This window comes from Perca fluviatilis, chromosome 3, assembly GCF_010015445.1.
Source record: "Perca fluviatilis chromosome 3, GENO_Pfluv_1.0, whole genome shotgun sequence".
NCBI lineage: Eukaryota > Metazoa > Chordata > Actinopteri > Perciformes > Percidae > Perca > Perca fluviatilis.
In genome coordinates, this window is record NC_053114.1 from 40,394,721 (window position 1) to 40,418,660 (window position 23,940).

Consider the following 23,940-nt stretch of genomic DNA (forward strand, 5'->3'; position numbering starts at 1 on the left):
AATGGCTACAACATGCAAAACCTTCCTGTAAGAGCTTTAAATGGTTTGTTTACTTCAAGGTTCCCGAGGAATTGTCATTGTAAACAAACACAATTGGGTGTAAAACGAGACATTATGATGAACCATAAGAGTGTTATTGTAAACAAACACTGAGATTGGGTCTATACAAAGACCGACGCCCCGTCTCCACTTCCTCCCACTGTACAAAAGTGAAGCCAAAATGTCCCGGGTACGGGCGCTGCCATCTTGTAATTGTGGAGCCAGAGTCTGCGCAGTAGGAATCTGGCGGTAGAAGAGAGCTATCCAGGTCCCGCCCATGAACCCGCCCAACCAATCGCGAGTCAATCACAGCTGTCAATCATGACGTTTCACCCCGTGTTTATAGCATCAAATAATACAAACCAAACTCATCAGAAGAATGGACACTTTAACAGATAGTGTGAACTTCCTAAATGACAGAAACTCTCTTTTTGGGAAAAATGTATTTGGCATGCACATTGATTTTTGGCCCACGTCCCATCTGATATGAAGAGGGGGATTTATGACATATGGTGCAGCCGGCCACCAGGTGGCGATAGAGGTTTTCACTTATACAGTCGAAGCATCCACCATCGGTTACATCAAGTACCGAAAACTGTCAAGAAATGCTTGCTTAGATTCATACGGTTATTTAATTACTGTGCGATCAGACAGTTTCTGATTTAAATCAAAACACGGTAGTTTGCTCACATAAAGATCTTGAATGGCTGCTTGTGTTTTGCCGTGTGTATATTCCTGAAAAGAAGGGAGTTTAGGGAAAGGTTAATATCCTGTCCTGCTTTGCATTTGGTTCGGGGAAGTTTACACTGCATCCATCCCTGTGACGAACCAACAGATGGCGCTCAGACATCCACCACTGGGTTAAAGTCAAACTGTAGTGACAGAAATCAGCAGTCGTAACAGTATGTGTGTGTGTGTGTCCGTCCGTCTCACCTGTCCAGTGTCTGTCTTCTCGCTGCACCACTTGCCGAGGTCGGTCATGCAGCGTCTCTGCAGATCAGGGTCCAACTTCACATCCAGCGCCCTCTGGCGGAGAATCCTCTGAACCTCCATCTTACAGTCCCGAGATAACTGCACACACACACACACACACACACACACACACACACACACACACACACACACACACACAAAAAAAAAAAAAAAAAACACACACACACACACACACACACACACACACACACACACACACACACACACACACACACACAAAATGTATTACCCAGCCCCCAACGACGCATTCAGGTCCCGTAATTACCAGTTTCTGACTTTTAACATCCAAGTCTGTAGTTTCCCGTCATATTGTAGTTCTGACAGGACAACTCTTTATGAAAGTATTTTTCAAGCATACTTTATTACAGACCTGGGCATTGTACGGCCCCCAAGGCCACATCCGGCCCTTTGGGCAGCCCTAACCGGCCCGCGTGAGGTCAATGAAGTTAGCAATGAGACGTCAATAAGTGTACATCCTGCATGGAATACAACTGCATTGCTTTTACTTTAACTAGTTTTATGTTGTTACTTTTTTTGTGTGAACGTATGCAGCTTCTCTGGTTTCAAGTCGCAATTAAAAGAAGTAGAAGAAGAACTGCAATGTTTCAGACCTGTGTCGGCGAGCCGCGAACTGAGTTCACGAGAGAGGTTAGCATGGACGTGAATGAGCAGTTATCCCTCAAAAATGTCAGCTCATGGGAAAGAAAGAAAAAGGTTGATACAGAGTGCTGAGTTTTTAACCAAACATGGACTTCTATTTATTTACTCAAGTCAAAGGTAAAGCTGTGTGCTTAGTTCGCGGAGAACAGATCGCTGTGTTAAAAAGGATTATAATTTGAATCGCCACTCCAATACTAAACACAGAGAAATACAACTTCACTGATGCAGAGACGGCAACAAGGCAGCAGTCAAGACCAGCTCTGTGATATCCCACAAAATTGCCAAAAAACAGTAAGCCATTTTCAGAGTTTATTAAAAGGTCCCATGACATGCTAGTTTTTGGATGCTTTTATATAGGCCTCAGTGGTCCCCTAACACTGTATCTGAAGTCTTTTATATAGACCTTAGTGTTCCCCTAATACTGTATCTGAAGTCTCTTTTATATAGGCCTTAGTGGTCCCCTAATACTGTATCTGAAGTCTCTTTCCCTAAATTCAGAATTACAGCCACTAGAGCCAGTCCCACAATGAGCTTTCCTTAGTATGTGCCATTTCTGTGTCTGAAGCTATTGAGGAGGAGAGAGGGGAGGGTGGGGAGGCAGGGGGTGGGGCGTGGGCAGCCAACTACCACTTTGCAAGCCATGATTGATCCACAGAATTTGGCCCACCCGAAAGAAAAAAAGAAAGAAAGAAGAGATATAACAATTATAATGACTTTGGTGATCTCCTGACTTTTCCTTAAGAGCCACCCTGAGGTTGACATTTTTTTGGTTTTAAGTGAAATATCTTAACTAATGGATGGATTATCAAAAATAAAATGTACAGACATCCATGTTCCTCTCAGGGATCGTAATAATTTGTTGATCCTCTGATTTTTCAATCTGGCGCCACCATCAGGTCAAACCTTTAATCTGTCTAATACTTTCATGCGTTTTTGACCAAATACCTGCATTCCCATCAGCCTTAGCTGAACTCTGTGTTTAGTGCTAATTAATTAGCAAACATTAGCATGCAATGCATCTCAATATTATACCTGTTAAACATCAGCATGTTAGCCTTTTGATGTTAACATTTAGCTCAGAGCATAACTGGGCCAAAGTACAGAAAAATAATGAAGTCTGCTTGTATTTAATAGGCTATAGTCTATATCCACCACGACGTTTTACTTCCAGGATTGCTCCTTTGCCGCCGGAAACTCCGCCGGATGTCCGTTACCTTAAGCTTTCTTTAGCATTTTAAACTCCGGTGGATTTCTGAGCACTATGGTTAACTGCTCCTCAGATCTCTGCAGGGTAAATCCAGACAGCTAGCTAGATTGTCCAATCTGAGTTTTCTGTTGCACGACTAAAGCAACTTTTGCACGTACACGTTCTACCAAAACAAGTTCCTTCGAGGCTATATAGGAGCGACACCTGGGCTCCGTACGCAGCTTAGCGCCGCCCATGACAGTTGGGATTGGTTTAAAGAAATGCCGATAAACCAGAGAACGTTTGTCTCCCATCCCAGAATGCTGCGTGGACTAGCCAGACCTTCCTCTGCAGCGCTGGTGGAGGAAGGTCTGGCAATGCAACACTAAATAGGCTATAACATGAAAAATTACATTTATGGTTTATTCAATTTCCCGCTAAATTAAATTAGTGATTTAAGTTGCTGCAGACAGGGCGACAAACTGGCACTGCTTGTGGAGCAGGAAGTCACACAAACACACCCCATCACATCAAATCACCCCGGCCTGGCAGGGAGTGACAGACATTGATTAAATCTTTGCCGTCGTCATCATCAATTTAGCCCCATTACCAGCATCAATACCGACTGCTTTAGGTGAAACACGTACCTGCTCGGTTGAATTTACCTGTTAAATTTAAAAAACAAAAAACACCAGAGTTACACCTGCTGATCCTGCTGTCAGATAGAGTGAGAGTTCAAAGTGATCAAATGAAGCCAAAATACATGAAAACCTCTCGCTGGGATTAGAGCTGCAAAGATTAATCAATTATTTGTCAACTTTTAGATTACATTTTTTATGAAAATAAAAGTAAAATTTCTGATTCCAGCTTCTTAAAAAGGTGGCCTGCCGCACATATTTCATTACTTTGTGGTAATGTCTGAAGTTCTACCACGGACTCTAACATCTAACACATTGTGGAAAAAATACCTTTGTTACCTTGTTGCAAGCCATTCTAGCGTGGTATAGAAAGCCTGCAGGAAGACTCAGCTCGATTTGTGCCAGTTCAAATTAATATTCAATGAGCTAAGCTGCTTGACTCTGATTGGCTAACAGCTAGCCAATGCCTGGCTATCAGCATCCTTTACCCAGCCCAACTGGGCGAGCTCATAAATAGTAATGAGTTCAGGCGACGCCACGTCACACTGACCAGCTTTTGTAATTGACCCGATTTCTCCGCTTATTTCTTTTCAGTGGCTAGAGCTGACAGAGGAGGTAGCAGTTCATTTTCACATTCACGACATAACACAAACACATATGGACCGAACATATTTAAAAAAAATACAAGTAAACGGTTTTGTGTGGCAGGGCACCTTTAAAAGTGAATATTTTCTAGTTTCTTCACTCCTCTGTAACATTTAGTCGAATATCTTTAAGTTGTGGACAAAACAAGACATTTGAGGACGGGGCTTTGGGAAACACTGATCCGTATTTTCTGACATTTTATAGACCAAAAAGTAATTGACAGATTAATTGACTATGAAGTTGCAGCCCTAGCTGGCATCACATTTAAAGGCCAGAGAGTTTTCCAGCATTAGAAGAAAAAATAAATAAAGAGTGCGTTTCTAGTCGTACCCGGCGTCCCTGCTCCTCGGAGCGGTAGGCGTGGCGGTACAGGCAGGAGAAGACGGCGCCCGGCGGCATCAGCTCGCTGGTCTCGTTCCAGCCGTGTGTGTGGCAGAGGCGAGCAGCGTCACCCTGACACTTCTTATACAGGGTGGGGTCCAGTCTGAAAGACAAACAGAGGGACTTTATCCGTGTTATCCCACGACTTCTGTCCTCCGTGTTAAAGAAAAAGCATTAGCGTTAGACTAGTAGTAGACTAGGGTTGGGTACCAAAACCCGGTTCCACTAAGGAACCGGTTCCTACACAACCGGTAGGAATCGGACTGGATTAGAACGCAAATTTCGGTTCCACTTAATGTGTCGGACTAAAATATTTTCCCCTCCGTCGCTCCGAAATGGACGTAAAATTATCACACTCTTTAGTCTACCGTTAGCTAGCTGCCGTAAATGTAGGCTACTTTTAAAATACCATATTTTCCCTCTGGGCTCACCAAAACGGACATGAGAGCATATTAACCATTCACTGCACGTGATCACTAGTAAACATTACATCTTCATTACATCTACATGTCATTTTTCAGTTTTTCAAGAATCGCTTTAGGAATCTGAATCGTTTTAAAGTACTGGTTCGGAATTGTAAAAATCCAAATAGATACCCAACCCTATAGTAGACTGGACTAGTCATAGTTTGGGGATTCAGATTTCTGAAGGAATTCAGAGATTAAACTCTGAGGAAACAATATTTGAAGAGTTAAAGTCCAAAAAACAAGATAAACACCATTCTTGAAAATGAATAAAGTGACACCACAGACATCTGAGATATCTGTTTAACCTCTCATTTTTCCTTTCGACATTCTAATCTCATGACTCAAATGTTGATAAAGACTCTGGAAAAAGCAAGTAAGTGGAACTTGAGTTAAGATCATTTTGTCAAACTGTTTCCAAATTCAAGATTTAACTTTTTTTTTTTCCATTGCATCTGTGGGATATTAATAGTCCTATCAATAATGTTAAAAAGGTGAAGAGCAGAAGATGTTTGTGGATGCAGACTCACTTCCAGTCTCTGGATATGAAATACTGCAGCTCCAACAGCCGGTGCTCACAGTCCTCCACCATCTTCTCTGTGTACAGGTGCTCCATCAGGCATGACAGGATCCTAGAGAGAGAGAGAGCGAGAACACAAATGATCATTTTGACATAAGGTAGTAATATGCGCACTGTATGTAGGTGTATATAAGCAGCTCACATTGGGTCTCCGGTGCGGATGTGTTTGCAGGCGGTCTGGATGACGGACTCGCAGGCCTCGTTGAGCGCTCGGTCGATCCTGTAGTCGGCTACGGGGTCGGTAGACTGGATCAAAGTCTGCAGCTGCAGCGGAAACAAAGAGTAGGAAAACATCTAATGTCAGCAGCTGGATTTTATCTAGATTTCTAGATTTTATTTATTGATAAACCTATGAAACCCCCAGTGATACACAATACTGCCCGATATGTTTAAAACATTGTAGTTTATATGATATAGTTGGTACAACAAGATTTTTTTTTTCTGTCATTTTCAAAACTTATTTTCTTGCAGAATATCCCATAAAGCACCGGTGTAACTACTTTGCTACAAAGCAGCAGGTCCAATTTGGAAATCCCTGGAATTTTTATTTATTTTTATTTTTTACACACACACAAGCGTGAAATAAGTCATACAGAAAAAAGCGCTTTAAGTTTTTGGAGGACTTCGCACAAAATGTAACATTCTTAATTTTAAACTGAACAGGCAGTTTTAGCCACAAAGACATTAAATCTATCAGTTGAGCCTGACAACTGAAAGCTGGAACACTGAATGATTTATGCCGATGTATGTGAATTATTTAGATTAACATTTTAGAAGAAAATAGCCCAGTAAGCTTTGTCAGAGCACACACAAAAAGCAAAGCACGATAACTCCAGTTATTAGTCAGTGACCCCTCCAGCTGCAGTGCTGCCTCTCAGCTGTTTGTATATCTCTGTAACATTGAAGCATCACGGTAACTGCGGCGGTCTTACAGCGCTCTGGCAGAGGCCGTCGACCGCGGTGCTGCGGTCGCCGCGTCCGATTTTCATCAGGCAGTGCAGCGTGCGGCCTTTGCGGTGCAAGCCGGAGCAGTGGGCCTCGATCTCCGTGCGGCAGTGCAGCACGATCTCCGGACTCAGGGAGAAATCCTCCATCAGCATCCGCCGGTAGTCCAGCATCTCCCCCTGGCACTCGCCGGTGACCGGACGACCTGCACAGCACGAGATCAAACCATTACCGACACAGCTGATCCCTGATCACACAAGGGCAGGTAAGTCATTTCAAACCATATTTGGCATGCATTTACATTGTATTAGTCTATATCCACGACGATCCAATGCCGGGATTGTGCCGCCCAGAAATTCTGCCGGATGCCTTTCATTTCGGCCGAATGTCCGTTACCTTCCGCTTTCTTTATGATGCAATTCTAAACTCCGGTGGATTTCTGAGGACTATGGTTAACTGCTCCTCAGATCTCTGCAGGGTAAATCCAGACAGCTAGCTAGACTGTCTGTCCAATCGGAGTTTTCTGTTGCACGACTAAAACAACTTTGGAACATACCGATCCTCCTCTTCCTCACTGCTCTCCACTCCTTCTGCCCACAATGAGGTTTAGAGCCTTCAGCCATTCTGCTCCTCGCCTTGGTAACGGCCTCCCGCTATCCATCCGTACCATAGAGTCTCTACCTACATTTAAAACCTTCCTCAAAACCCACCTTTTCCATAAGGCCTACCCCACAAGATACACTCTCCATCAAAATAATGGATTGATTGCTTTATTTTAATTTATCTCAATCTTTTAAATGTGTTTGTTTTTAATACCATTTGCCTTTTTAACTGTATTGTTGCTTGTTTTAAAGTGTAAGGTGACCTTGAGTGCTATGAAAAGGCGCCCATAAATAAAATGTACTACTACTACTACTACGTCCTTCCTGAGGCTATTTTGCAGACGCCAAATGCCAATAAACCAGGGCACGTTTTTCTCCCGTCCCGGAATGCTTTTTTGGAATAGCCAGACCCTCCTTCGCAGCGCTGTGGAGTAGTAGTAGTAGATTATTTATTATTATTATTATTATTATTATTATTATTATTATTATTATTATTATTATTATTATTATTATTATTATACTTGCGGGCACCATGTAAACACGATGCTGACATACCACTTTTTCCCACAAGTTGATATTGCTATTGTCTGAGCCTCTTTCTACACATCCAGCAGATATAGAGCAACATTAGTATTCAAGTGGAGTCACATTTGTGTCCACCAGATGAATGCTAGGTCCAATATCTACTGAACTTTGAGCTCCGTTTTGTCTCAACCAACTCCAGAAGAAAAAATAAAAACTGGCTCTTCAGCTGCTTTATTTTTTGCTGCTAGTTTTTTGCCCAAGCTTTTGGGCTGCTGCTGTAGATGAAGTTTGTCATGAAACTGAGGTGTAAAAACCACCTCCCATCCTCCCCCACTCACCGCGGTGCACGGCAGCCTCCAGACACAGCAGCAGGTAGGACAGCCGGGCCTCACGCGCTCGCGGCAGGCTGGCGTCCAGGTTGCAGCGGTGCTTCTTCAGTTCCACCTTACAGGCTTTAACCAGAGTGTAACTGACTTTGTAGTCCTGAGAGATCAGCTTCTGGCGGGTGGTCAGAGCGTCACGGCACTGTCGAGGGAGAGGGGAGTATTAGTGAGCGAAACAAGTTCACTATAAGAGCCCAAAAACACAACTGAGCTGGCTGTACCTTCTCTGACATGGCCTCCTCAAACTTGTGATTGAACAGACACTTGTAGACTTTCCCTTCCCCTGCCGGAGTCTGTGAGGAGGAAGAAAAGAGATGACATCATATCATAACAGCTAATTAACTAGCGAAAAGTTTCTTATCAGAACAAACCTGAATACATGTTTTTAATGGAATTTGGTGGAAAGTTTTCCGATTGGGAATTTTGGAAAGGATTTCTTAACACTGAAACAAAGGAGATTTTTTTGACATTTGAACTACCTGAACGCAACTTAAAGGGAAATCTGTCGGTCACTTTGTGTATTTTGAATGCAGATTTCAAACATTTTCTCAGAATTGGAATTAGATTGATTGCCAAGTACATTAGCACATTAAGGGAATTTGTGTTACCGTTTTGGAGAGAATAAAAAGCAAATACAGCAAAGTAAAAAAAAAAAAAAAAAAAGATAGTTAAAGAATAGAAACCTATGACTTACTATAAAAATATGTACAATATATCAGTTTTTAAATAGGAGACCTGCAAGGTTTATAATTGGAACAACAAATTCAAACAATTGCAGACTCTGAGCACTTCTTAATTTCATTCAACAGCCTGAAGTTAGTGTTAATACTTGGTTTGACTAAATTGTAATAAACTTTATAAAGAATAAATGAAGAAAATGTGTTTTTGGAAAGGTTTCTGATTAGTCAACTTTTGAAAGAATTTCTTAACACTGAAACAAAAGATTTTACAGTATACAGAATGAGCTATACAGTATATTCTTCAGAATGACAAATTCAAACGATTGCAGACTGAGCACTTTCTAATTTGTCTTTTTAACAGTCAGAAGTTAGTGTGAATACTTGGTTTGAGTTAATTGTAATAAAGTCTCCATTCCCCCGTTGGATTGGTGTTTTGATTGATTCTAATTTGCTTAACCCTTGTGTTGTTCCCGTTAACCTTGAAACCTTCGACGTTTTTGACACCTTTTTTCTTGTTTTTGCTTTTCCCAACGTTTTAAAAATTGTAAAAAATTTCTTCTACACATTTTCAGCGCTTATTTCTACGTCCCATATTTTCTGATATAAAATAAAATTTTAAAAGTGGGTCAATGTGACCCGAAGTCAACACAAGGGTTAAACATTTTGGATAGAAACCAATCTGCAGATGATTCTTAATATCATTTCAACATGATCTGAATGTAGAAACTGTTTTTCTCAAACAGGTTGCTGTAAAGCACATCACTCCACCCAAGTACTACATTCTTCCGCCTGAGAATATAGTTCCCGGTTTGTTTACGGTTAGAAGATGGCTGGGTCTCATGTTACATTGTTTTTTGTACACGCTGTGACTCTACAAATCACAACATGTAAATAGGAACAGGTTGGTGTTATTTTGTCACAATTCGGAGCAGTAGGATTACTGGAACCATTCACCTGCATGTTCTGTGCTGGCCTTATAGCACGCACTGAGATGAGAAGGGTACGTATGGACTTGTCTAACTCTGGGGGTTATGGTGAATAAGCTAAACTTCCAATAAGTCGGCGTGTTCCTTTAAGTCTTACGTTCCGACAGAATCTCTCGCGGTCAGCTCTGCAGGAGAAGTAAAGATGTCGGTCGAGGTGAAAGTCGTCCGACGACAGCTCCGCTACCCGCAAGATGGCCCTCTTGCACTCCTCTTTGATTGGATGAACGTGATCCTGCTGCTCCGCCTCCCGAACCAGCGCCTTCTCCAGACAGGAGATGACCTCGCCCTGAGAGTGGACGTCCTGACGAGGAACGGCAGGAAATCAGGATGAGTAAGTAAGTAGGGTAAGTTAGATAGATAGTAAGTTAGATAGTTAGATAGATGGCTCAATCACAAACTCCAGTGTTTCCCACACAGTCAAAAACAATCAATACCAGCCACCACATATTGCGTTTCGTTATTAATTTTATTTATTTTTTTAAACTCCTTTTAAAACATGTAGCGTATTCGTTCAGCTGCATTTCCTTTCCCTGCTCTCTGTCTGTGTAATGGATTACAAAAAGCTAACTGGGGATAATAAAGTACATCATACATAAAGGAGAAGTAATACATTGGAGGACAAAAATTGGAATACTGTCAGCTCTGTTCTGGAGGATAACATCACCGTAAAACCACAAATTGTCTTTTCTACATTTTGTTTTTTTTTGGTAAGGATTAAACAAACAGTGTTAATTTGTGAGCTTTTGAGGTCCTGTTAGGCAGATTTATTTTATCCTTTGGACAGAGCCATTTCCCCCTGCTTTTAATCCTAATGCTACACTAAGCTAACCGTCTTCTGTCTTGATGAAGACCGTGAGGTGTGGTTGAAAGCTACCAGAATTAGGGCTGCAAAATATGAGGACTGTCAAATTTCGATTATTTTGACTGATGTTGCGATTGCCATACGATTCATGATATTGGAGGGAATTTTTTGGATCGTCACTCATTGAAACAAATAAAAATGTACTATAGTCATGTAGTGTGATCTGAGCATCTGTACCAAACAAAGAGGCTTTCCTTTAGTCTGTAGGATAGGGTTTGTAGGCCCGGGACATCTCTGCAGCCCCACAATACTTCACTCAGAATGGATACACATTTTGCCTTTAACAAATATTGCACCCCCCTGCGATTTGGATATTGCACTAGTCCATATTGCGATTTTGATAAAATTGCAAGTAATTGTGCAGCCCTAACCAGAATAACTGGCAGCTGGAGCTTTTCAAGTTAAAGAATGATCTTTCATGCTCAGACCCTACAATGTGGACCCAAACACCACTGAGTGGGTTCGCGTATCGTCGCCATTTTTCTTGTTGTAGTTCCTTCTCCGTAGCGAGTAGGCTTGCTTACCTTTTGTCCCACGTTGATGCTGCCGCAGCGCAGGCTGTTGATGTCTTCTTTACATTTGTCCGTGAAGCCGCAGATCAGTCTGTAGTCACTGAAGACTATACTAGTCATCTTGGTGATGTACTGGTTGCACTGGTACTCGCTGACGTTGGCACGGTGATCCACCAGACAGGACACCAGGTAGCCCCTCCCTCGCTCCTCCTCGTTACACTCCTTTATCTGAAGGCATCGAACAGACAGGCTGAATTCAACTTCAACTTAAATTAAACTAGAAATACAAAGTTAAAGCCGTTTGTCTCAGTGAAGATCTCAAACATTCCTCTTTAGTAAGGAGATACAATTTAACAGATAAAGCTTAAAGGAGGTATGTTTGCTTTGATATTTAAGTCAACAGGAAATAGAACCCAGAGCCTCGTCCGCGGTGCACACTGACCCAGTGGTGTAGTCTAATGTATGTATGTACTGTACCACTTTTTTTTCTCCTGGCTCAGAATGGGCTGGGGGGGGCATATCAAAATGTGGGGTCTGGGTGTCCTCCGCCAGGGTTATTTTGAGCATCAAAGACTAATATCCTGCATTCTGATACATTTATGCACCTATTTATGGTGGTAATACCTTTATTTATCCAATGAGAAGGAAAACACAGATGACATTCAAAATATAATGGGATATAAAGCAGTAAGGGGGCTTTCATATCAGGGACCTGAGCCTGGATCACAAAAGTTGACCCCAAAATAAAATAGGCTACTTATATTCGTCTTAAATGTGTGGTGAAGGGAGGATGCTGGCGTTAGTGTAGGCGCAGCATTTGTCGCTACGCACACACTACGCTCAGTGAGTAGCGGGTTGATGAAAGATGAGAAAAGTCTCTCTGCATGTTCTGCAGTGTTAAGTTTAGTTTGTGGTCACATTAGTCGACCCCATATTTGTGAACACAAATATCTGAAGTGAAATTTCTGTCACAAAACTATGTTGCTGCGTATCATTGTACATTTTTCAGTGGGTATACGGAGTATCACGTAGACTACACCACTGCACTGACCTCACTGATGGTGCTCTTGCAGACCTCCATGGCCACTGACTCAAACTTTGGATCTGTGGTCAGATTGAGTTTATAGTTCCACAGAAGCTGTGTGTGAGAGAGAGAGAGAGAGCGAGAAATATTAAACTTTCATACATATATACATAGACATTCAGTTTATTTATAAATTACAAATAAACCTAGGACCCATCTAGGGACAAAAAGCTGGTCACCACAAGGCTAACCATTAAATCAGCATTCACGGAATTTGCACAACAAATTGACAGTAAGGAGTCTGAAAGACAAAATTATGAAAATATGTTTTTATTTACCAAGCAAGAGGGGTCTAATGATAAGAAGCTGTTGAGTTGCATTATGGAAATGATAGATTCCTGCATTTATGGAGCTTGACCGACACTAGGGTTCAGCACATCTCGGCCCCCGGCTGCTGCTTCCATTAGGATTTTACAACCAAGAGGTTAAGAGGTTATAACCTCCGCGCCACACCGCTAACGAGCCGCCTATCCCCTAATGGTCGATCGCAATGTGCTTCGAGTGGCTGAAGCATTACGTTTTTAGATTGTTTCCAGTTTCTAAAATGTGAAGATTTTTCTGCATCGAGTACTTTTACTTTGGTACGTATGTTTACTTGAGTAAAGGATCTGAATACTTCTTCCACCAGTCCTTTGGTTAGTGCAAAACCCCACCTCCGCCACTTGCCGCTTATACGGAAGTTTATATGTTGCCATGGCAATAGTACACATTTTCCTGCTGTGTTGATTTGAATGGGAATGGCCTGAATTTATTCCTGTGGTACCCCAATAGTGACCATGCAGATCAGCTAAACCTAATCATTTTGGATTTCTTAAATGGAGTAATAAAAAAGAGGTTCCAAGATGTCTCTTGTCTTTAGAGTCTCTTCTCTTTTTAGATTCATGAGTTCATTGGTTTCCTGTCAGCCAGGCTCCAGCTGCAGCAGCTGAAAGATAACAGCTACTGACAGCCAGAAAATAACACCAAGACAAGAGCGTGTGAGCAGTGTGTGTGTGAGCAGTGTGTGTGTTTTTATTGCAGCCAGTGCTTTCCAGTGCCGTAATGAAGACCGTCCAAGTGGTCCATTAACCTTTTCATAAACCTGTCTGCCGTTAACTGCAGTGAACTCTGAACACTGAACACGTTAGTTGTATAATCCAGCAGACACTGAGAAGAGCTTCATGGACTTCAACAAAAAAGAAAGAAACCTCAGACTGAAAGTTTAAGGTCCATTATGGTCGTACTGTCAGTGGTGGAAGAAGTATTTAGGGTTAGGGTCCATTTACGTCAGTAAAAGTAGAAAAGTACCAAAAGTAAAAGTACTCATTATGCAGAAAAATACTCACATTTTAGAAACTGAAAATGATCCAAACAGTTGTGTGTTTAATGGTCTAATGATTTCAGCTGGACTTGTAGGTCGTTATATTGTTGGGTAGTTAAAGTTATAATAAAACATGGTATTTTATAAACTACATGTGTTTTTTGTGTAAAATCCTAATTTTTAAAGTAACTAAAGCGGTCAGATGAATATAGGGGAGTAAAAAGTATTTCTCTGAAATGTAGCGGAGTAGAAGTAGAAAGTGGCATGAAAAGCAAAGACTCAAGTAAAGTACAATTACCTCAAATATGTACTTATGTACAGTACTGGGGTAAATGTACTTTGTTACATTCCACCCCTGCGTACTGTACGTAAAATGAGGATCGTCAAAGCTCTTTTACTTTTTAGACAGTGAACAGAGATTATTGAGAAGAGACTGAGAAGTACTCAGGTCTTTTACTTAAGTAAAAGTAGCAATACCACAGTGTAGAAATACTCTGTTACAAGGAAAAGTCCTACACTCAAAATTCTTATTTAAGTAAAAGTATTGGCATTAAAAATTACAACTTAAAAGAACCAAAAGTAAAAGTAGTCACTGTGCAGAAAGGCACATTTCAGAATGTGTGTGTGTGTGTGTGTGTGTGTGTGTGTGTGTGTGTGTGTGTGTGTGTGTGTGTGTGTGTGTGTGTGTGTGTGTGTGTGTGTGTGTGTGGTAGGAAATACTTACATGGTTACAGTCAGGAGAAATCTCAGATTCCTGCAGAAAAACAAAGAGAAAGACAGAAGTCAAAGGCTGTTTCCTTCATGTGAAATGAAAGATTTATGAACAAAAACAAAACATCCTGACTGAACGAGGAAGTTTGATAAGGAGATGGAAACGCTTGAGATGCGCTCCATCTCGCATATCGGACAGTTAAACCCAGCGTATTAAAAAGGATTAGTTCAACACTTTTCGTTCTGCAAGTCGGATGAGAAGATTAAAGCCACTCAAGTCTGTGCGTTCAACAACCAAAGATAACCTGGACTCTGTCCAAAGTGAAAAAAAAAAAAAAAAAAAAATTATAATACACCTACACAGCTAAAAATCAGCAGTTACGATATTACATCTTTGTTTAATCCATACTTAAACTGAGAGTTATGTGGTGTGTGTAGTGTTAGAGTGCACTGTGTGCTTAAAGCTTTAGTGCGTAACTTTGATATTAATGAACGTCCGTTACGTTCAAGCCATTGTCAAATGAGTTGCTACAAAGCTCATTAAGACTGTCAGCTCTCTCTGGATTTCTCAGTATGGCTATGTTCAGAAGATTGTGTTGTCCAGTGACATTCCCATGCAGAAATTCGAGTGAACATAATTACCTCTTCTGAATGTTTTTTTAATCCTCAGTGTCTCCTTGGCTACTAGCAACTGCCTGGAGGAGGGGTGGGGGCGCTTGAGCGATCACGAAAGACTTGTATCATTATTCTAAGCCTAGGAAGTGCGTCTGTCCATTGGGTGGAGAGGACGGCGAGGTTGTGTTTTTTGCGGTTCCTACTGAATTCTAAGCCCAAAAAGTGTGTCTGTCAGTTGGGTACAGAGCTCCGCGTGAGCACAGCCTTCTTTGACTGTCAACAGCCTGTAGTCAGCATCTAACGTTAGCTACTCCGCTGTTGGCATCTGGGTTCTTTGGGAGGGGGCGCTCTCCGTATTTTAAATTTGTACTGCAGTAACTATTTTAAAACACTAGCGGTCAGTATTACATATTGCACCTTTAATGCAGAAATTATACATATTAGCTATATTATTTAATGAAAAAATAAATAAAAGACATCCACATGATACAAGTCCTGTTTTGGGCAAATTACGGTATACAGTTAGCCTGGAAGCCAGCCGAACTTAGCCCCGCCCATAACATTCGAGGTCGGGAAGTTCTGACTAGAATCTGAGTAGGACCATATCAGGCTAGTATACAGTAGGGCTGCACAATTAATCGCAATTTTATCGAAATATGGACTACTGCAATATCCAAATCGCAGAGGGGTGGAGGGGTGCAATATTGCAGGGGAGGGTGCAATATTTGTTTAAGGCAAAATATGTGTCAAACAATTCAGAATGAAGTATTGTGGTGCAGCAGAGACATCCTGGCCTACAAATCCTATCCTACAGACTAAAGAAAAACATCTTTGTTTGGTACAGATAGTCGCCAAAAAAAAAAAAAAAAAAAAAAAATACTATGATCACTTAATTTTTAATTTGAATATTTTTCAATGAAAATGAGAAGTATACAAACATGATCATTCCCTCCAATATCGTGAATCATATCGCAATCCGATACCAGTCAAAATAATGGCAATTGGATATTTTCAGTCTTAGTATACAGTACACGTACATACAAATACATACTGCATAAAGCAACAGTTCTGAATAATCAAGCTCTTTGTGTGCCTATGACACATCCTCCCACAAAAAATAAAAAAAAAAAATTCCTTCCAATATTTAAAGCCAAAGTTAATATGAACAAAGCAGCAGCTCTTCAAGAGACGCTCCCACAACATCCTTGACTATCACACGAAACACAGCAGGAGAAGCTTTTGTTACAGCTTCATGTTATTTTGCAGTCAAAAAGACATGAAAGCGCTTCATGTTAAATCTGCCTAGGCTCACGGGAACACAGACAAAAGCTCCTTCTTTAAACCCTCATTTCCACTCAATGTTTCAAAGACAGAGGAACGAACATAACGGGGAAACGGACTCTCAGTGGCCTCCAAGATTAAAAGTACCAATTAGTTAAACCAGGAGTTATTAATTAACGAAGGAGCCGTTCCATTCACATCAAAGGCTTCTGAAACAAGCCCAGATTAATCAACTGGACTCAAACTGAAGTGGTAACAGAGGCTAATTGTGTCTGGGTGAAGGGAAGGGAGTAATGTGACCAAACTCCCTTTATATCACAGAAAACCTTATACGAGCCACTGAGACGTTCACAGTGTGAAACCAACCTCTGTACATTAAAGCTAACAGAAGCTTTATTGTAAGACTTACAGTGGCAGTTGAACAGATTTACTTTGTGCTCTGCAGCACCAGACTGTACCAGGTTTCTTTAATCTGTTAATAAGAGTGACTGAAATGATTAACACAGAGAATGATCTACTATTATCCATCTTTAGCATCTGTTAGGTCATTGTTTCGGTTTTTACGGCACAGTTACTGTTAGGTTCAGTCTCAGCCCTCTGATAAACCCACCGTACACTTCCTGCTCAGCACCACACCGCAGACAGACAGTGAGAGACGAGCTGGGGAACCAATAGTGGAACATTTAACAGCTAACTGGACAGATATTTAGGTGGTGGAGACCAAAAAATAAAGATAAAAAAAAAAAAAAAAGACATAATCTACTTCCTTACACCCTGTCAGTCCACAGTTGATCTGTGCCAGACGGACTCAATGACCACGGTTGGAAATGTCTGTGATGGCCACAGGCCTGTTTGTGCCGCGGTGAAGTGTCTTCCAGTCCAGCAGTTCGTTTATCACTGCTGTGCCGTTTCTCAGACGTCTCTCAACTGTCAGATTTTCAGGGCTTAAACCACCACAAATAAATACTCAAACTGAACTGTAACCAAACTGTGCTGCTAGGCTGTGTGTGTGTGTGTGTGTGTGTGTGTGTGTGTGTGTGTGTGTGTGTGTGTGTGTGTCATTCTCTGGAGAAGAGGCAGATTTATAAGAGCCATTTACCTCTTCAGGAGGCCACAGCTGTTAGAGTTGAAGCAACGTAATTATCACTGTAAAGAGGACATTACTCAGGAAGGAGGTGTGTGTGTGTGTGTGTGTGTGTGTGTGTGTGTGTGTGTGTGTGTGTGTGTGTGTGTGTGTGTGTGTGTGTGTGTGCATAGTGGAGATGCGGGGGGGTGACGTCAACAGGGACAAGATTGTTTTTCACAGACATGTACATCCATTTGATACGTTTACTTTAACACTGCAGCCTGTAAATACAAAGAATAAGTTCAAGTTGCTTAAATTCTGATCCAAACATTAAAGTCAACCAACATTCAAAAGCCAATCGGAGACTCCTTCCTTGTATTTTAGACTTGTATGTTTGGATCCTATGACTGTAAAATTAATTAAATAAACATAAATCATAAAATGATGTCTGAATTGAACCACTCCCATTTGAGAAACCTGATTTTATTTTACTTTAATGTTTGAATGTTTATTATAAATAAAATTTCAGTGCTATGAATTCTGTGACATTTAAATTTCAACATTAAGAAGTTGTTACATTTCAAAATGAGGTAGTTCTCTAGGACTCAAAATTATGGTGTGTGTGTGTGTGTGTGTGTGTGTGTGTGTGTGTGTGTGTGTGTGTGTGTGTGTGTGTGTGTGTGTGTGTGTGTGTGTGTGTGTGTGTGTGTGTAAACTGGACAGATTAAATTGGGTCACCAGACTTGCCAACATCACATCTGAGTCCAAAACTCTGAATGGAGTAGAGAAAACAGATGTTCAACAGAATATCACTAGATGATTATTTGTTGAATCTAGGGCCGCAACTAACAATTCTTTTCATTATCAATTAATCTGAAAAATATTTTCTCAATTAAATGGATCAACTTTCGGTCTTTAAAATGTCAGAAAATAGTGAAAAACAATTAGTACAGTTCCTAAAGCTCATCAAGCGGCTGGTTTTATCCAACAACCAGAACCAGCATTTTTGCTTAAGAAATGACTTAAACAATTCAATGATTATCAAAATATAAAAAAAACAATGATTTTAAAGCTAGGGTTGGCAGTGTTTTTGGTATCATTGGGCAAAAATTCTATAATAACCTTTCAGCATATTGTAATTCAAGTAATCTGAGTGAAAACTAGATTCCGGCACCTCCTCTTGGCTCGGTTTCAGGCTTTAGAAAATCTCATCCGTGACGGGAGACTTTGGCCAATCACAAGTCATTTCACAAAGAGAAAGCGTTCCTATTGGTGGTTTGTTCTACAATGCAGATGTGTGCATGTCCCTTCAGATGGTGAAAGCCCTATTCAATGATGGAAAATCCTGCTATTCCAGCATTGGCAACAACTGCCTTTACTGGAAAGCGACCCCGGAAAAAGAAAGAGGACTTCTCAAAGAGAGTTTTAAAATAAAAAAATAAAATAGGTCTGACAATAAAAACTAAAACGCGTCTCAATATCGTCAAAGCATTCCAGAGACGGGGGAGAAAATGTTACTAATATTAGCCTTATGCCTACCGTAGCCAAAGGCTCATGCTTGGAATCACAGCATGTCATCTCAAAAGGGCTTTACATATAAAACAAGAGCGCAATTCTGATAGAATTGCCGCTATACACTCCCCTAAAGGATTATTAGAAACACCATACATGGTTGTCAAAGGGATGGACATGGTCAGAAACAATGCTTAGTTGTGGCATTTAAACGATGCCCAATTGGTACTAAGGGGCCTAAAATGTGGCAAGAAAACATCCCCCACACCATTAGACCACCACAACCAGCCTGCACAGTGGTAACAAGGCATGACCGATCCGTGTTCTCAGTCTGTTTACGCCAAATTCTGACTACCATCTGAATGTCTCAACAGAAATCGAGACTCAGACCAGGCAACATTTTTACAGTCCTCAACTGTCCGATTTTGGTTAGGTCATGCAAATTGTAGCCTCATTTTCAGTTGAGATGAGAGGTACCATTTTCGCCCCCCAGGACTGTAGCATACTGGATGTTTTTCCTTTTTCAGACCATTCTTTGTAAACCCTAGAAATGGTTGTGGGTGAGAATCCCAGTAACTGAGCAGATTGTGAAATACTCAGACCAGCCCATCTGGCACCAACAACCATGCCACGCTTGGTTAGTTAGTAAGTTGCTTAGATCACCTTTCGTTCCCATGCTGACACTCCGTTTGGAGTTCAGGAGATTGTCTTGACCAGGACCACACCCCTAAATGCACTGAAGCAGCTGCCATGTGATTGGTTGGTTGATTAGATAATTGCATTAACGAGAAATTTAACAGGTGTTCCTAATAATCCTTTAGGTGAGTGTATAACGGCATCGGGGGTCACAAACACGATGGGGAGGACTGAAATGAATGACCCCAGCTTTAACCTTAGGAAGAGCAACACAGGAGAATCCCTCTTTAAGAACAGACAGGAAAATAGTCACTTTTGTGTGTTCGACCAACATAGCTAAAACACAATACGGAAAATCAGGGTGGCAATATTTTGGATTATCAGAGTGAAAAGCCAAGCCATCAGCGATAATCAGCACTGTGAGGGGTTCCCTTCCTGCAACACAAAAACTCAAACAAGCGGACTCCCAAACAAATTATGCAAAAAAAAAAAAAAATCCTCACATTCGCTTTAAAAAAAAAATAAATAAATAAAGTAGCCCAGGATAATCAGTGCTTGTAGACTGCAAATCTAGAAAAATATTGTGATGAAAAGTATTTGTATTTTTCATCACAAAGAGAGACAAGAGAAGCAGGCAGAGTCTGTGGTTTAACTTCACCCTTTAAGTCAGCTGACTGCGCACACACATGCAATCACTTTACACCTCACTCAGGTTGATAATTACCTCATTGAGGTCACAGTCAGCAGCTGTACTGTGGAGTGTGCCCATCAACACTTTCCCTTAAGACAAATAGCTTGCCAGTTGCACAGGTGGGGAGTACATTTAATAAAACATACAAACTAAACCAGCAACTTCCAACGATTTTCATTATAGATTATAAAATGTCAGAAAATAGTGACAATAACAAGATCCCAGAGGCCAAGGTGCAGTCTTCGAACCGCTTGTTTTGTTCGACCAACAGTCCCAAATCAAGACATTAAATTTATGTTGATATATAAAAAAAATAAAAAATAAAACAACACAGAAAAAGCAGCCAAATAGTCACATTTAAGGAGCTGGAACCATACTTAAAAGACGATCCCACATTGTTGTCGAATAATTTTCGGTCCAGTGACTAATCAATTAATGGTTTCTCTACCTGGTTTTTATCCTGACAGTGTGTAAACGACTTCGAAACAGCATTTTAAGTCCTTTATTGTGTACACATAATGTAATTAAACGGTTAACTGCTGCTTAAATAAAACAAAATATTTTGGTGGCATGAGGGCTACTACTATTCACAGTAGTAGTATGTGAATATAGTCTACCTCTAATTTATGGGCTGACAAAAATGTTGATTTGACCTCATAACGCATCATTTATTGTAGCGTTTTCTGCATGTTAAAGCCAAGTCTGTAAAAGTGTACGCACAGTTACTCCACCATAATCTTGCACAATTAGTTTGTTTGGGGTAAAAATATTTGTAGTTTCTGGAGGTATAACATCAGAAGGAAAACATGGCTTTCGATTGTCCAAAATTAACCTAGCTAGTTGCGTGTGTGCGCGGCTACTCGGACACTGACGCAGGTGTAGAGGTTTATCAGCCGGTGTGGATCTAAATCACCGGGGCGACACACCCAGCAGATGCACATCACCTAACGGGGACGGGTGTGCACCCTTGCTAGCTCTACCGGGAGTCGCTCACCTCTCTGCGGTCCTGCAGGCACTCCAGCACGGCCAGGTTGTTGGACCAGGTGTGTTTGGGGCAGAGGCGGGACAGGTCCTCTCGGCAGGCCGCCTCCTCCGACAGCTTCCAACTGGTCGCCCTTCGAGGCTGAGAGGCCCCAGCGGCGGCGGCAGCGGCGGCAGGTGCATCCTTGGCCGGGGGATTAACCGCTCTGAGGACGGGCGGGTTGGGCGGGTTAGGCGGGTTGGGCAACTCGGCCGGGCCGCTGACAGCCTTCAAGCCGAGGACGGAGCCGAAACCGCAGAGACACACGCATGATAACAGCAGCGGCAGCAGCTGAGGGTATCTGTACGCCGCCATCTTCACACCACTGTCAAGCTAGTCATAAAGAGACTGCGTAATTTCCGGTCAGCTTGTTCAGAATAAAAGCATTTTGACCAGCCTAAATGGACAATTTCCGGTAATTTTATCAAAAATAAAAGCTTTTCGGAATGTATTTTTTTAATTAAACAAATCAGCCACAGTTTGCCGCTTGTGTATAGCCTTTATATGACCATAAAAATAAAATATGATTTCTATGAACAAGACATTTTAAAAATATGTATGACTTGGGAGAAGTAGGCTACTCATATCTTGTATAATGAGTTAACCGTTTAGAAATAACCTACTTTGTTGCAAGCATTCAATATTCAATTTCTTGAATACAATACAAGAAAGTAGTAGTAGCCTAGCAGTTTATTTTGAACATGTAAAAACAAAAATAATAATAAAAAATAATATATATAATAAAATAAAATAACAGATAAATAAGGACATGTACATTTCAGCACAATCTTCCAAAATTATTGTAAGTGATTCAAATAAGAAATTCCCATGTTCAAAAAGGAGTAGGAAGAAGTTAAAAAAAAACCTTTTCTGGTCCTACCCCCTTTTTCTATTGTTATCCTTTAGTTAAACAAAACAATTATTCACTTATTCATACATACATACACATACACTGTATATCTACCTACCTACACTCACATAAACACATGCATACACATAGACAGATGCATACATACAATTACAAAAGAATTAGCATCAACATGTAATTAAAGTACCAAATGTAAAAGTACATTATTATGAAGAATGGCCCATTTCAGGATCATTAGCCTATATATTATATTATTGGAATATAATTATTGATGCATTTATGTGTTCATAACTTTCAATTATATATAGGCCTATACACAACAGTCTATATTTTCCTCATCTGTAATATTAGCCTATACTCTTTTGGAATTCATAGACACTCACCTTAAAGATTATTAGGAACACCTGTAAGATTTCTCATTAATGCAATTATCTAATCAACCAATCACACGGCAGCTGCTTCAATGCATTTAGGGGTGTGGTCCAGGTCTAGACAGTCTCCTGAACTCCAGACTGAATGTCAGAATGGGAACGAAAGGTGATCTAAGCAACTTTGAGCGTGGCATGGTTGTTGGTGCCAGACGGGCTGGTCTGAGTATTTCACAATCTGCTCAGTTACTGGGATTTTCACGCACAACCATTTCTAGGGTTTACAAAGAATGGTCTGAAAAAGGAAAAACATCCAGTATGCTACAGTCCTGGGGGGCAAAAATGCCTCGTTGATGCTAGAGGTCAGAGGAGAATGGGCCGACTGATTCCAGCTGATAGAAGATCAACTTTGACTCCAATAACCGCTCGTTACAACCGAGGTATGCAGTAAAGCATTTGTGAAGCCACAACACGCACAACCTTGAGGCGGATGGGCTACACCAGGAGAAGACCCCACCGTGGACCACTCATCTCCACTAAAAATAGGAACATGAGGCTACAATTTGAACAAGCTCACCAAAATTGGACAGTTGAAGACTGGAAAAATGTTGCCTGGTCTGATGAGTCTCGATTTCTGTTGAGACATTCAGATGGTAGAGTCAGAATTTGGCGTAAACAGAATAAGAACATGGATCAGTCATGCCTTGTTACCACTGGGCAGGCAGCTGGTGGTGGTGTAATGGTGAGGGGAATGTTTTCTTGGCACACTTTAGGCCCCTTAGTACTAATTGGGCATTGTTTAAATGCCACAGCCTACCTGAGCATTGTTTCTGACCATGTCCATCCCTTTATGACCATCATGTACCCATCCTCTGATGGCTACTTCCAGCAGGATAATGCACCATGTCACAAAGCTCGAATCATTTCAAATTGGTTTCTTGAACATGACGATGAGTTCACCGTACTAAAATGGCGCTCACAGTCACCAGATCTCAACCCAATAGAACATCTTTGGGATGTGGTGGAACGGGAGCTTCGTTCCCTGGATGCGCATCCCACAAATCTCCATCAACAAGATGCTATCCTATCAATATGGGCCAACATTTCTAAAGAATGCTTCCAGCACCTTGTTGAATCAATGCCACGAAGAATTAAGGCAGTTCTGAAGGTGAAAGGGGGTCAAACATGGTATTAGTAGGGTGTTCCTAATAAACCTTTAGGTGAGTGTATGTCTGTATACAATGACTCCCAACCAGCCCCAGGAATACTTGCTGCTCTCTACACTGCTCTTGCATGGGAAACAGTGCACACCTTTTTTTAGATTGAACGTACCACTGGTAAACGTGAGTGAGTTTGTGAGACTCAACAATATTCCCACTTTCATCCTAAAGATACATGGGGGCCTATAAAGTGATTAAATATACATGTTGAATAAATATGCATGTGTATGTATTAATTTACAATAGGGCCATTTCATTGCATATCAAAAAATATAATGTATTTTACTTTAGCTTTTATTTAGTCTGCTGTTTTGTGTGTGTGTGTGTGTGTGTGTGTGTGTGTGTGTGTGTGTGTGTGTGTGTGTGTGTGTGTGTGTGTGTGTGTGTCCATTCGTCTGTCCTTCCCTCCCAGTGTGTTTGAGCAGCTGGGTATAATGGGAACCAGTCAGAGCAATAAATCCTCCCAGTTTAGAGCTGACAGCTGCG

General features: G+C 41.2%; 1 protein-coding gene across 1 annotated transcript in view; it reads right to left on the reverse strand.

Annotated features, from left to right (window-relative positions):
• The window catches only part of LOC120556512 (Golgi apparatus protein 1-like), a 29,967-nt gene extending 8,624 nt beyond the window's left edge, over positions 1 to 21,343 (reverse strand). The window contains exons 1-13 of the mRNA XM_039796156.1: positions 20,972 to 21,343; positions 14,190 to 14,219; positions 12,133 to 12,219; positions 11,094 to 11,309; positions 9,805 to 10,008; positions 8,263 to 8,334; positions 7,997 to 8,183; positions 6,519 to 6,736; positions 5,729 to 5,850; positions 5,537 to 5,638; positions 4,492 to 4,645; positions 3,526 to 3,543; positions 973 to 1,110 (exon numbers count right to left, since the gene is read on the reverse strand). Coding sequence (XP_039652090.1) covers positions 973 to 1,110; positions 3,526 to 3,543; positions 4,492 to 4,645; positions 5,537 to 5,638; positions 5,729 to 5,850; positions 6,519 to 6,736; positions 7,997 to 8,183; positions 8,263 to 8,334; positions 9,805 to 10,008; positions 11,094 to 11,309; positions 12,133 to 12,219; positions 14,190 to 14,219; positions 20,972 to 21,313 — 1,890 coding nt within the window. The 5' untranslated portion in view covers positions 21,314 to 21,343. The remainder of the gene's footprint in view (positions 1 to 972; positions 1,111 to 3,525; positions 3,544 to 4,491; positions 4,646 to 5,536; positions 5,639 to 5,728; positions 5,851 to 6,518; positions 6,737 to 7,996; positions 8,184 to 8,262; positions 8,335 to 9,804; positions 10,009 to 11,093; positions 11,310 to 12,132; positions 12,220 to 14,189; positions 14,220 to 20,971) is intronic.
• Between the last annotated feature and the right edge of the window lie 2,597 nt (positions 21,344 to 23,940).